The 11,868-nt window shown below is 41.1% G+C and overlaps 1 protein-coding gene across 1 annotated transcript in view; it reads right to left on the bottom strand.

Annotated features, from left to right (window-relative positions):
- KCNC1 (potassium voltage-gated channel, Shaw-related subfamily, member 1) overlaps positions 1–2,875 on the bottom strand; it is a gene marked incomplete at its 5' end in the record, with an annotated part of 18,446 nt that extends 15,571 nt beyond the window's left edge. The window contains one exon of the mRNA XM_010080537.1: positions 1,881–2,875. Within this exon, the coding sequence (XP_010078839.1) occupies positions 1,881–2,875 (995 nt within the window). The remainder of the gene's footprint in view (positions 1–1,880) is intronic.
- Positions 2,876–11,868: the final 8,993 nt, after the last annotated feature.

Genomic DNA, 11,868 nt, shown 5'->3' with positions numbered 1-11,868 from the left:
TCCCTCTTGTTACGTGATGCCACAAAGACATCTACTTATGCTGCTTGGACATGAGTTGTGATAAGCATTTGCAACCTGAGGGGAATGGATGATAAAACCATACGCTTATGCGCCAAAGATACAATAGGAAAGAGACAGTCTATCAGTCACGTGAATTGTGATTGGCCTGTTGCAATGGAATAGTCTTTAACAAAAAAAATGAAAACTATTTACCTTCTGAATGGATTTTACATAGTTGCACAAAAGAGAAAAGAAACAAGAAAAGAGAGAAGAGAATAGGAAAGAACAGAAAGGTTCCCACCAGCTCTTCCCATCCAAAATTAGCATTGGCATTGGTGAAGTCACACACAAAGGAAAGTCTCACTTTCTTTGTGCCTCTCACAATGACATCAATATGCATGGCTATGAGATGATGAGAGAATACCTCACTCACAATGAGTAACAAATTAGGATTTTCTTCAAAGTAAAAAATGATAACACAAGACCATCATAGGTATATGCTAGCTCTTTCAAAACATCTCTTTTTGACCAGATGTCAGTTAAAATCACTTGACTGGCAATCTGTTCTATCTAATACAACACAGGGGGATATTCTGAACAGGCTGAAGAATGTCTACTATGCACCTTGGCTGGAACATCTGCCAAAAATGAAGTTGTCTTTGTTTTCAACGTGGTTATCTACTTTGAAATTACTCCATAGAATAAATAGTGATATTCCATGGGTAGAGGTAGATTATGGGGTTTAAATAATCAAATTGGAGCCCCGTAACTTTATGTGCTATAGGAGTAGTCTCATAAAACTGAGATATTCCCATAATTAACCACTAGCCATGGGATATTATAATATATTCCATGGTAACTAGTATTTTTTTCCATTTCCCTCCCCCCTCCCAGTATAATTAGTATGATTAATTTTGCTCTGGTTTCACCTATTGCTCAAATGAATCAGTGTAATTAAAAATCAGAATACCATATTATGAGGCGATCACTGTTTAGGCCAAACTGGCCAGTAATGACCAGTCAGACCTTTTCCAGTTGGCCTTTGCTGCTAGAAGGTTGAAAGAGCTGTAACTCACCAACCCATACTTGCAAAAGGAGCATGTTTTAGAAAATGTGGTTCAAAACTCGTCATACTTCTAAATGCTAAATTCTAGTGGAATATTATAGAATAGATTGTTTTGCATGCCATGGAATAAACATCCTTATGTCTAGTTTTGTCTCAGAATGAGTCATTTTGCATTAATGTCAAGAATTTGAGCTGTTGTTCTAATTTGCAGTTAATCATCAGAAAGAGACGGGATTGTCTCATGAATATGCATGATGGTATAGTTGTCCCTTCAACTTACTAGGCACCTAGTTTCTGTAATGAGATGTACAATATCTGCCATTTAAAACAGCTGAAAGGTCCCAAATGGGAACAAATGAGAAAGCATCTGGCTGTTTCAAATTCCAGCCCTGTTTTGTCAGAAAATTCTGTAATTGCTGAGTGCTTGACTCCTACCCTGCTCTATGAAACATTCAGCTCTCAGGAGCCTCAGAGATGCATTACACAGTCCAGCAACATAGCTGTAGAACTTTCAAAATTCTTCCACTAGGTGTAACAGCTCTTCAAAATATCTTGAGACTTGTATGCCCATAACCAGGACCAAAGTTTGGGCTCCTAGAGCATGCTCTCATCCTTAGTTTTGCTGGTCAGCCTCCACTGTACCATTTGTCCCTGCAACCTAGACTTCACACATGTTATTCAGTGTGTGATGGTGGGACTAGAATGGATAAATGTGCTACCCATTGCTCTAAGAAAGCAGTCTGGCTGAATCTTAAATCACTACGCGGGATGGAGGTTAACGGTCAGATGGACATTCCTCTAAGAGGTTTCCTACCTGCTCTGTTAATTTCTAAAATTTCTTCTTGGGCCAGTGGGCAAGTGTCGCTCTGAGTACTGTGGTGTGGAGAGTTTACGACAGATTTACAATAATTTGGGGATCCCAGCTGGGGTGGCCTCGGGATATGCTTCTTTTTTTTCTTTGGTAGCTTCTGCTTAGCCATAGCTAAGGAGTAATACATTCCGAAATTGTTCACAATGACAGGGACAGGCATGGCAATGGTCAGCACACCAGCGAGAGCACAGAGGGCCCCCACCAGCATGCCTGACCAAGTCTGAGGATACATGTCTCCGTAGCCCAGGGTCGTCATGGTGACAACAGCCCACCAAAAGCCGATGGGGATATTTTTAAAGTGTGTGTGTTTACTGGCACTAGGGTCATTTGGTTTAGCACCTATTCTCTCGGCATAATAGATCATCGTGGCAAAGATTAAGACGCCTAATGCCAAAAATATGATGAGCAGCAAGAATTCGTTTGTGCTGGCGCGGAGGGTGTGTCCCAAGACCCGCAACCCAACGAAGTGGCGGGTCAGCTTGAAAATTCGCAGGATTCGCACGAAACGGACTACGCGGAGGAAGCCCAGGACATCCTTAGCAGCTTTGGAAGACAGGCCACTGAGTCCAACCTCTAGATAGAAAGGCAGTATGGCCACAAAGTCAATGATGTTCAAAGAGTTTTTGATAAATTCCACCTTGTTTGGGCAGAAAGTGACTCTCATCAAGAACTCAAATGTAAACCAGACCACACAGACACCTTCGATGTAGGTGAGAAAGGCTTCAGTCTCTGCTTCCCTGTAGTGCCGCACCTGGGTGTCATTCCCGATGAATTCAGTTTCTGTCTTGTTCACAATGGGATTAAATCTCTCGTGGGTCTCGAGGCAGAAGGTGGTGATGGAGACCAGAATGAAGAAGAGGGAGGCAAATGCCACATACTGTGGAAAGAAAGATATGAGAGAAATGTTAAACAGTAGGTTAAGTACAGGGGCTTTGATTCTGAAACACCAGGGAGAGGCAAGAGCTGTATTAAAACTAGAGATAATGCCAAGCCTTCTTCCTGTGGGCTGAAGATGACAAGTCTCACCTGCAAAGACAGCCTAACATTCAGACCAGGAGAGCGAGCTGTATATGAGTACATGCTAACACTCATTCCTATACAGATAGTGCTATAATGCTGTCCCAAACTTGGTCTTCTGTCACTTCCTGGTCTTAAAGATAGAGCAACACCTTCTAGGACAATTGTCATGTAAGAGTCTTTTTGCGGCATTGTGGCAGCGGTATGGCTGCTGTCTCCTGCTCCCAGCTTAGGGACAGTTGTGGTACTGCAGATCTCAGTAAAGTCCTAGTAAATACTGGTGGCAGTCTCAGGGGGGCTCTAGAGCAAGAAGCAGAGTGCTGCTTGGCATCATCAGACATTCTTGCCAAATCCCAGGAACAGTCATGTATCAAAACAAGGTCTCCCTAGAGTAAACATCTTCTCTGTTCTCAGTTCCCTTCTCCAGATCTTTTGGGGGTGGGGACAGGGAGTGGAAGAAAGAGGTTTCAGGTAAGCCAGAAGGAGACAGATCTATTGATTTTACCAGACAACGTTTTCTTGAAGAGATTGTCATTACAATTTAAGACATGTACCAGAACTAGATCAATCTTTTTTAAGGCTGTTGGATCACATTTTGGTTCATCACATTACAGTGAAGGTGGTAGCAGTCCCCAAAGTCAATGAGTGTTTATCTTAGGAGTATTTGCCCCTTCTGCTTCAGTTCCTGCTTTTCATAGAATCACAGAATGGTTTGAGTTGGAAGGTTGCTCAGAGCCCCGTCCAACCTGACCTTGAATGTTTTCAAGGGTGGGGGATCTACAACCCCTGTGCGCAACCTGTTCCAGTGTTTCACCAGCCTCATCATAAAACATTTCTTCCTTATATCTAGCCTGAATCTGCCCTCTTTCAGTTTGAAACTGTTACCCCTATCCTATCTCAACAGGCCCTACTAAAAAGTCTGTCCCCATCTTTCTTACAAGCCTCCTTTAAGTAATGAAAGGCCACAATAAGGTCACTCAGAGACTTCTCTTCTCCAGGCTGAACAACTCTCTCAGCTTTTCTCAGGCTTTCTTCAGCCTAAAGGAGATCTCTTGGTTGTATTCCAGGATAACTGAGAGGTACCTGACTCTGGACAAAATTCACAACTCCTGTAACCACAGTCCCTGTGCTCAATCTTCCTTCAGTCAATTAAGTAGTTTGCATGTAACTAAGAAGTGTCTGTGTATTTGGAGTGGTGCAGTAATGGTAATACCTCTTTCAGTTTCACTCCCTGCATCCATTATCTTCCTATTTGTCTTGTGTGGCACCTTGACAAGAGATGTCACATAAGATATTACTTCACTGTCTTCATGAGCATGACCAACTGTGGCATTTAAAATTCAAATATTCTTATAGTGTCCTGTTATTTGTAATGCCCCTTTTTCAGCAGTGTAGCCAAAATAGGGGTTGCTTAGGATCTTGTCTGGTCCAGGTCTGAATATCTCCAAGGCTGGAGATCCCACAGCCTCTTGGGGCAGCCTGTGCCAGTGTTTGGCCAGTAAGAACAAATAAGCTTGGAAGCATTCAGAAGCAAACAGGCTCTTCTGCTTTTAAAATCCAACTTTGTTGACAAAGGGATCAGAACCTAGCCATTGCCACAGATTAGAAAAAAAAACCAGTACCTTTCTCTAAATGCTTCAGGCTATCATAGCATTGTTACGTGATGATCCAGTATACATGCTGATATGACCTAAAACCAATGTCTAATGTAAATAGTTGTCTGGAAGAGAAACAATCTGGACGTTAGCGAAATTGAGAAGCAGGTCTGTGGGTATCTTTTTATCAGATTCTCCTGTTAAGCAGGAAAATTTCTTCATGTGCAGTTTCTTCATCTGTAAAATAAGTTAAAAAATACTAGCTGGTGTTTGTCCTGTGCTTTGTGATCCTAGATAAATGTGTACAGGTCCTATATGCTTTCATTTTAATGTTACTAATGTTTACTTTAATTTTAATGTTACTAACTTAATGTATCAATAGTCTCCCTGAAAAAAATAAGTTGAAGATTCTTTTGAGTGGTCAAAGTCAGTTTGTGTATGACATTGTTACCACTCAGAGCTTGATTAAGTAGAGGTTAATACCCCAATTGTCTGAGTATGAGTAAAACAGGACACAAAAAGCATCTTGCACCAAGAACTGAGGAAAATGTTCCTAGCAGCCTCAGCGTGTCTGCTCTGTTTCAGCTCGGAACAGATTTTTACTGTAGTGTCATAGCCCGGAGAATTCAAGCTGCAGAAGGAAATGCTGACACTTTGAGTCAGGTAGAGCTCACAGACAAGAAGCAGAGTGGGGTCTAAAGCCCTTTTATGTTTTAAGGGGTCTGTGAAGAAGGCCCCTTTCTTTATGCTGACTCAAAGTGCAATTCTCCCCTTGGTGTATGTGAATATCTCTCCTGAGTGAGTTTTTCCTGCTTAAGACAACCTTCAGACTGACCTTGCACAGGAAGTATCTTGAAAAGTGATGTTTTGCTGTATTAAATGAAAGAAATAACTAGTTCTGACAGGACATGTAAGTTCTCTGAAGTGGTACATGCTAACAGTGTTTTCCATAGAGAGCATCACACCCAGGATCTCTCCTGCTGTTAGCCCTTGTGCGTGCACACCTTGGCTTCAGAGGGCAATTCAGAACGCTTAGTCCCTAGTTCAGCAGAGCAGGAAGCACCTGCTAAATGAACGTGAAGCGTTTGCTTCCTTCTATCTGTATTTAACAACATCCAGAGCCCTCTCCTGGGGTGGGCATGTTCTTGAATGCTTTGCAGCTTTGGAAATGTGGGTCTGCTTTCCAGATTTCATAAAACCATGTCTGAGCAATGGTATTGAAGGATCAAAACTCCTTCATCTGCTTTGACACGTGTGAATGATTCCTATTTCACTAGAGATGCTGCTACCATTGCTTTTTCTGCCTCTAATACCAACAAAGAACAATCTCAGATTGTCCAAAACTACAGAAGACATAAGAGAAGGCAGAGACGAGATATTTGAAAGGGGATATTTTGATTAAAATGTAAGTTACATTAAAATGTCTTCATTCTGGAGAGAGCAGAAATTACACACCTGCATAATTTCTGTTAATAGCGGATATATTTTAATAAGATTAACTTGAGAGAGTCTAAAAGACGTCATGCCCATAAGTGGAGAATTTTATAATCTAATTTATATTGCCTCCAATTAAATCTATCTATCTATCTGTCTGTCTGTGTATCTATCTCAAAGACCTGCTTCTCCCTACTTCTCCACTGCCCTGTGTCTAACCTAGCCGTTTTTGCCAGGGCAGTGTAACAATTAATTTAGAATAGTAGTGGTTCACATCAGCTTTCCATAGCCATACAAGGAGCAAGGTAAGAGAACCAGACCTGGCCTCTCATGAATAATGAGCCAGTATCTTTCCACTCATCATGGAAAGAAAACAAAAGGCTAACAGCCTTAAAAACACAAACCTTCTAATATGTCAGGATTAGTAGGCCAGGTTTGTTCAGATATAAGGTCTGAGGATTAGGCCAGACAGTATTAAATACATAGGTATGGCTGTTGACTTCTGGGAAACAGTTTTTAAAACAGCACATTACCTTGCATTGCTGAGATAGTTCTGGTCTTGGAGATAAGAAACCTTTTTAATGCTTTGTTTTAAACAAATAAGCCCAGTAACCCACTAGAACACATTGATACAGTGCCTGGAATTGCCAGGCTTCGACGTGGATGGGCAGTGAAGGCTGGTGATGAAAGCACCGGGACAGAAATCAGATGACTGAGGCTCTTTTCCAACCTCCATCACTGTCACATTCTTAGTCTTCAAGCATGTGATAGGCATCTTTTTCCCATCCTTTGTCTACTTTTTTTTGGAATTGAGATAGTAAACTCTTTGGAGCTTGGACCTATCTGCCAGTTTAAGTCTGCCCAGTGTCCAGCCCAATGTATGTCTGGAGTGGGGACCTGGGAAGGGAGACCTGGGCTGAGTCTTTGATAAGAGAGACACCACTCTTGTATCACAGACAAGAAGAGAAGTGGGTGGTGGCAGTGGAAGCGGCTTTTGCAAGTCAAGTTTCAGTAACTTCAAAGTTTGTTTTCTAGGAAATAGCGGTCTACACAACACACCATTCATATTTCATTCCAGATCACACATTCAGAGTGAGCAGAAGCTGCGTGCCGCAGATGGGTGCTCTTCTCCTTTGATACTGCTCAGAATCAAACAACAATCCTGACTCAAGCTAGAGGGGAGAAAAGAAACAGGTCACACTCAGAGATCTGTCAGCCTCTCCTTTGCAACTGCTAACAGAAGTATTTAAAAGGTGATTCTTAATCCATATACTTTTGCAGGGAAATTCAGGAAATTCTACCCTTCCCTGAACCTCTGGATCAAAGGCAGAAGAATGAGTTTTGTTTGAAATACATCTGTTGAAGCATCAGGAAATTTTCTATAGAAGTGGCACCCTCTCTTGATCTATTCTGGTGAGTTTTGGTTTTAATGACAAAAACATTTAAATCACTACATCATAGGCTTCCTGGTCCTGTTGAACTAACAAAGCACAGGAGCTAAGCAGTTGTCATCTTTGAGCAGGGCCTCTGAGCAGCATGGGATTTGCGGCTTCTCTCATAGGTGAACCCAGGGCTTGAAGTGGGAGATAAGAACGCTCTCACCATACATCTTTGCCTCCAAACGAGAAATGATGGCACTATTAGTGCTGTGGGGCTTACAGAAAAGTATGTTATGACTCTAGTGAGATCCTGCTCAAGGTTTGTCTCTGAAAACTATTAGACCTGCCTGAAGATGCCAATTTGCCTGTGTCTTGAATCACAAAGCTTTGCCTAGTTTTTATTTTAATCTGAAAACTGTACTTTAACCACTCTTAATTTAAAATGTAGTCCATGTATCACCAAAACATTTAACAGTAGAGACAAATCTTTTTGCTGCAGCTCAGCAAAAGTATGGGTTAAATGAAAGCTGCTTTAAAATACTTAGCTTTGTAATCACTTTATTATCTGTCAAGACCAATTTTTCAAGCTTTCTTAGAGATACGGACCCTGATTCAAACAAATGACTCATTTTGAATGTGCGAGTAATTCTGCTGAATTTTTGAAAGAAATATTGAATCTGTATGACTGATCAAATGACTAAATGTAGGCACATGATACTAGCAACCAGATAATGCTGTGAAAGTGGGCAAAAGCTAGGACTCTGTCAAAAAGCATCCTCTGCAACATTTCATTAAGAATCTTAATCTAAGATGTTTCAAGATGCTTTGAGCAATGATCGTGGAACTGAAATTATTTGCAAGGGGAAAAATCCAGTTCTGCTTTTGTAGGTGTGATATAAGTGTATGAAGGCACAATCAGATGTTACCATGATGTTCTTCTCTGTGAAGGGAGAGATGACCATCTTGGCAGTCTGTCTACGTTCAATGAGATGATAAGAATCGATACAGAAGCTCACAACAGCAATCATGCTGGTTCACTCAAAAGATTATTCAAATTCATGTTTCTTAGCTGAGACAAATGGAAGAAGTAGACTTGCAGATAGGGAAAGCTTGCTCCAGAGACAGATAAGAAGTCCACTAGCAACTCATGAAGTGGTTATGTAATGCCAAAAAATATATGACAGCTTGCAAAAAAATCTTGGAACACTTAGTGGCATGCAGGCATGAAACAGCGTGTTAAAAAAAAGTGCAGTCATCTGGGGAAAATATGCTTAAGTTATTCGGTGTTGACATTGCAATAAATAAATTAAAAGCAGATCTCTCAAATGTTAGTCCTAGCAGACAGCCATGTACTTTGACAAGGTAGTTGCTGGGATAAGCAAGACTGCATCAGAACTGCAAGTGTCGTGTGCACAGTATTTCTCTGTATGTGGCCAGCCAGCTGGTCACCAGACAAAGCTTGGAATGATTCTTTGTAGGTCACAGGCAAGTTTTCCAGTTTCATCTAGGACAGATTAAATCTTGTGATTTAATAGGAACATTGTCACAGAAGAGATATGAATTTACTTTGCAAGCTTCCTTGCTAGCTCCCTAGTTGGGCTGGTAGTGAGAACTATATGGAGACAGTATGGTGGGAGTAAGAAATGTTTCATATTGCTCAGCAACAGCTCAATGGGAAATTCTTATCAACATATATAGATTTCTGATCCAAAAGGGCCCGAAGACTTCTGCAGCTAGGTATATGGGACACTGCAGAAGCAGATATAAGTGTTGAATAAAAGTCTTCTGTCTCTTTGAGGGACTGTGGCAATGTACATTTGGTAGGGACCTCCAGATATCATTCCCCTGTCCTAAAGCAGAGCCTTTGATCATTCCTGAAAGATAGCTATATTGACTGTTATTAAGGACCTCCAATAGTGAATATTGCAGCAGCTCTGCAGGAAATTTATCCCAGTGCTTCACCATATTTTATCTGTTGTTTTTTTTTTCTTCCTAATACCTAACCTAAATCATCTTTGCTACCTTTTAAGCTCCATCACAGACAGCTAAGCAATTTGCAAATGTTTTCCTTCTTTTGTAAGCTAACAACCACTAAACATTCAAATGTTCCATGAGTCCTAGACTCCTGTTTTCATATGCTCATACTTTTGTTGCTTAAATTCAATAGAATTATTAATCTCATTTTCAGATGATGCCACACACTTTTATTCTGTCAGCTCTGTCCAATGCTCTAGAATTAAAGAAACTGAGAAAGTCATGTAATGTCTCATACACTGGAACATAAACCAACACATGACAAATTAAACCAGGGAACATTATTTGCCCATTATTGATAGGTTTTTCAGTCTTCTGTTAGGCAGTAGGTAACTTTTTTTTAACTCTGAACACTTTCTGTTCTAAACTGGAAAGGAGAGTTTTGTAGCAATGACTGGCAGTAGCGTCATGCGTTAGGATTTTCAGGATCTCATCTCACCACCTTTATTCTGGATGCTATTTTATCTCCTGAGAAAATCACACTTCCTCCCTCTCACACTTGGTGCCAGTCCTTCCTCCTGGGAAGAGAAAATGCATTTCTTATGCAATTCCTTGACAAAAGGGAATTCCTGACTAGAGCTAGGCAGAATCCAGCTGGGAAAACCCAAAGACTTGCAAAACCTGCTTAGTCCTGAGACTTCCTATGGTATAGAAGTAATTTTTCTTTTTCTCCTTACAAAACTGAATAAACAATCACACACATGCTCACAGTTAGGATCTAGTGCAGCCAGATCAAGGTAGGTATGTATCTCTGACCAAGCCTCTCATTTTGATTTTGGAAAAGTGAAACTACAAAGATAATCGGTTGATAGGCTTTACTCTCTTGCATGCATATATGCATTTTCTAGATGGCCGAAATCTGTTACAAAATATTGAGATCTTTTGTGCCTTTTCTCTACAAAACTTAAATATCAAATATCTAAATTATCTGGTTCTATCACTTTAGTCAGTTGTTATAACACATTAAAAAACTCCAACAACTACTAAAGCAAATGAGAAAATATTTTGGAAAGCAAAGAATGTTTTCATTCGCCAGTTAGGCAGAGTCTATTGCACAGCTTAATTTGTGTGAGGATAATGCACAGGATGGGAGCATCCTCACTCATACAAAATCTCCACTGACAACAATCTTTGCCAATACTAGGTTTTGACTGGCTATGAGCCATTTTAGATACCCAAATTGGTGACAAAATAACTTATAGAATGGTGTTGGTAGCTTTCTGGAGGCAACTTCCAAAATAGCCTTTGTCATGTAGTCTGTCTTGGCTCAGACCAGCAAGATCGATGGTATTGGACTGAGGGAGAGCTGGTTTTTTCAAGAGTAAGTTCTCAGTAATGTGTTGTGTTGCTCACAACACAGGATCGCTTGCTCCAGGAATGGTAATCCATAGATTCATGATAATACCCCAAAATACAGGACTCTTCCTCAGTGCTAGTTCCACAAGCAGCTGAAGAGTTCCAAAATTCACTTGCTGTGGCAGAGTGGCTGCACATTTCCACTCAATAATAAAATCCTAAGTATATATGAAGGTGTGTGTCACTGGTGGTGGAATAAAGAGAATCAATCTTTTGTATATACATGTGTATAGAATAAGATTAATATATATATTAATGTAAATACAGACACACACATATTTGCATGTGTATTAGTTACACTGTACCCTAGTACGGTACTGTATGGTATATATTACATACAATGTCCTACATCATATTTATGATATAGATACAATATATGGTATATGTGGTAAACATCATATCATACTATTATTTAATATAAACTATAATATGCCAAATTACACATAGAAGTATTTTAAATATAAATACATGTTTCTATATTAGGTATCTAAAACTGTCTCAAGGACTGAGGGGATGCCTGGCTGTAACACGCAGAACTGTCAGAGGGACCCATTCTCCTCTCTCGTGCACAGCCCTGCCAGGGTAGCTGCCGTTACTGGGGGTGGCCCTGGATTAAGAAGAACCCCCTGAATGGGAGGGACTGCCTGGGCGGACGAGGGGCCTTACAGAAATGGCCTCAGTGTCATGGTATCTCTGCAGCCTCCAATCCCTCCTGTGACTCTTTCGGCAGCACTGTGTTTCCAGGGCTTTTCCTCTCATAAGCAAGGAGAGGAGTGGCTCTTCCTAGCCCTTGACTCCTGTCCTTCTGCTAGCCACAGCCCCTCTCCTCTCTTACAGGTCTGCCAGGGCTGCTCCTTCCAGGCCGAGAGGCATCATGCTGGGGACATAATTCTCTGGAAGGAGGTTTTACCAGGAGGATAGACTCGGCACCAGCCAAGAGGTTCACCTGCCTCACTCCCATCACTTGGGATGCAGCATGAGCTTCCAGGTATCTTGCCCTGTAGAGTAACTATGCCATGGACAGGAGGTTTGCTTCTCCTGTCTGAATGCAGGTTGATCTCCTGTGCAGTGCTGCTGTACAACACCCACTCTGATTCCTATTCCAAAAACTGAACA

The sequence above is a fragment of the Pterocles gutturalis genome, unplaced genomic scaffold, assembly GCF_000699245.1.
Source record: "Pterocles gutturalis isolate BGI_N339 unplaced genomic scaffold, ASM69924v1 scaffold21744, whole genome shotgun sequence".
Lineage (NCBI taxonomy): Eukaryota > Metazoa > Chordata > Aves > Pterocliformes > Pteroclidae > Pterocles > Pterocles gutturalis.
This window is presented reverse-complemented; position numbering and strand designations above follow the sequence as displayed.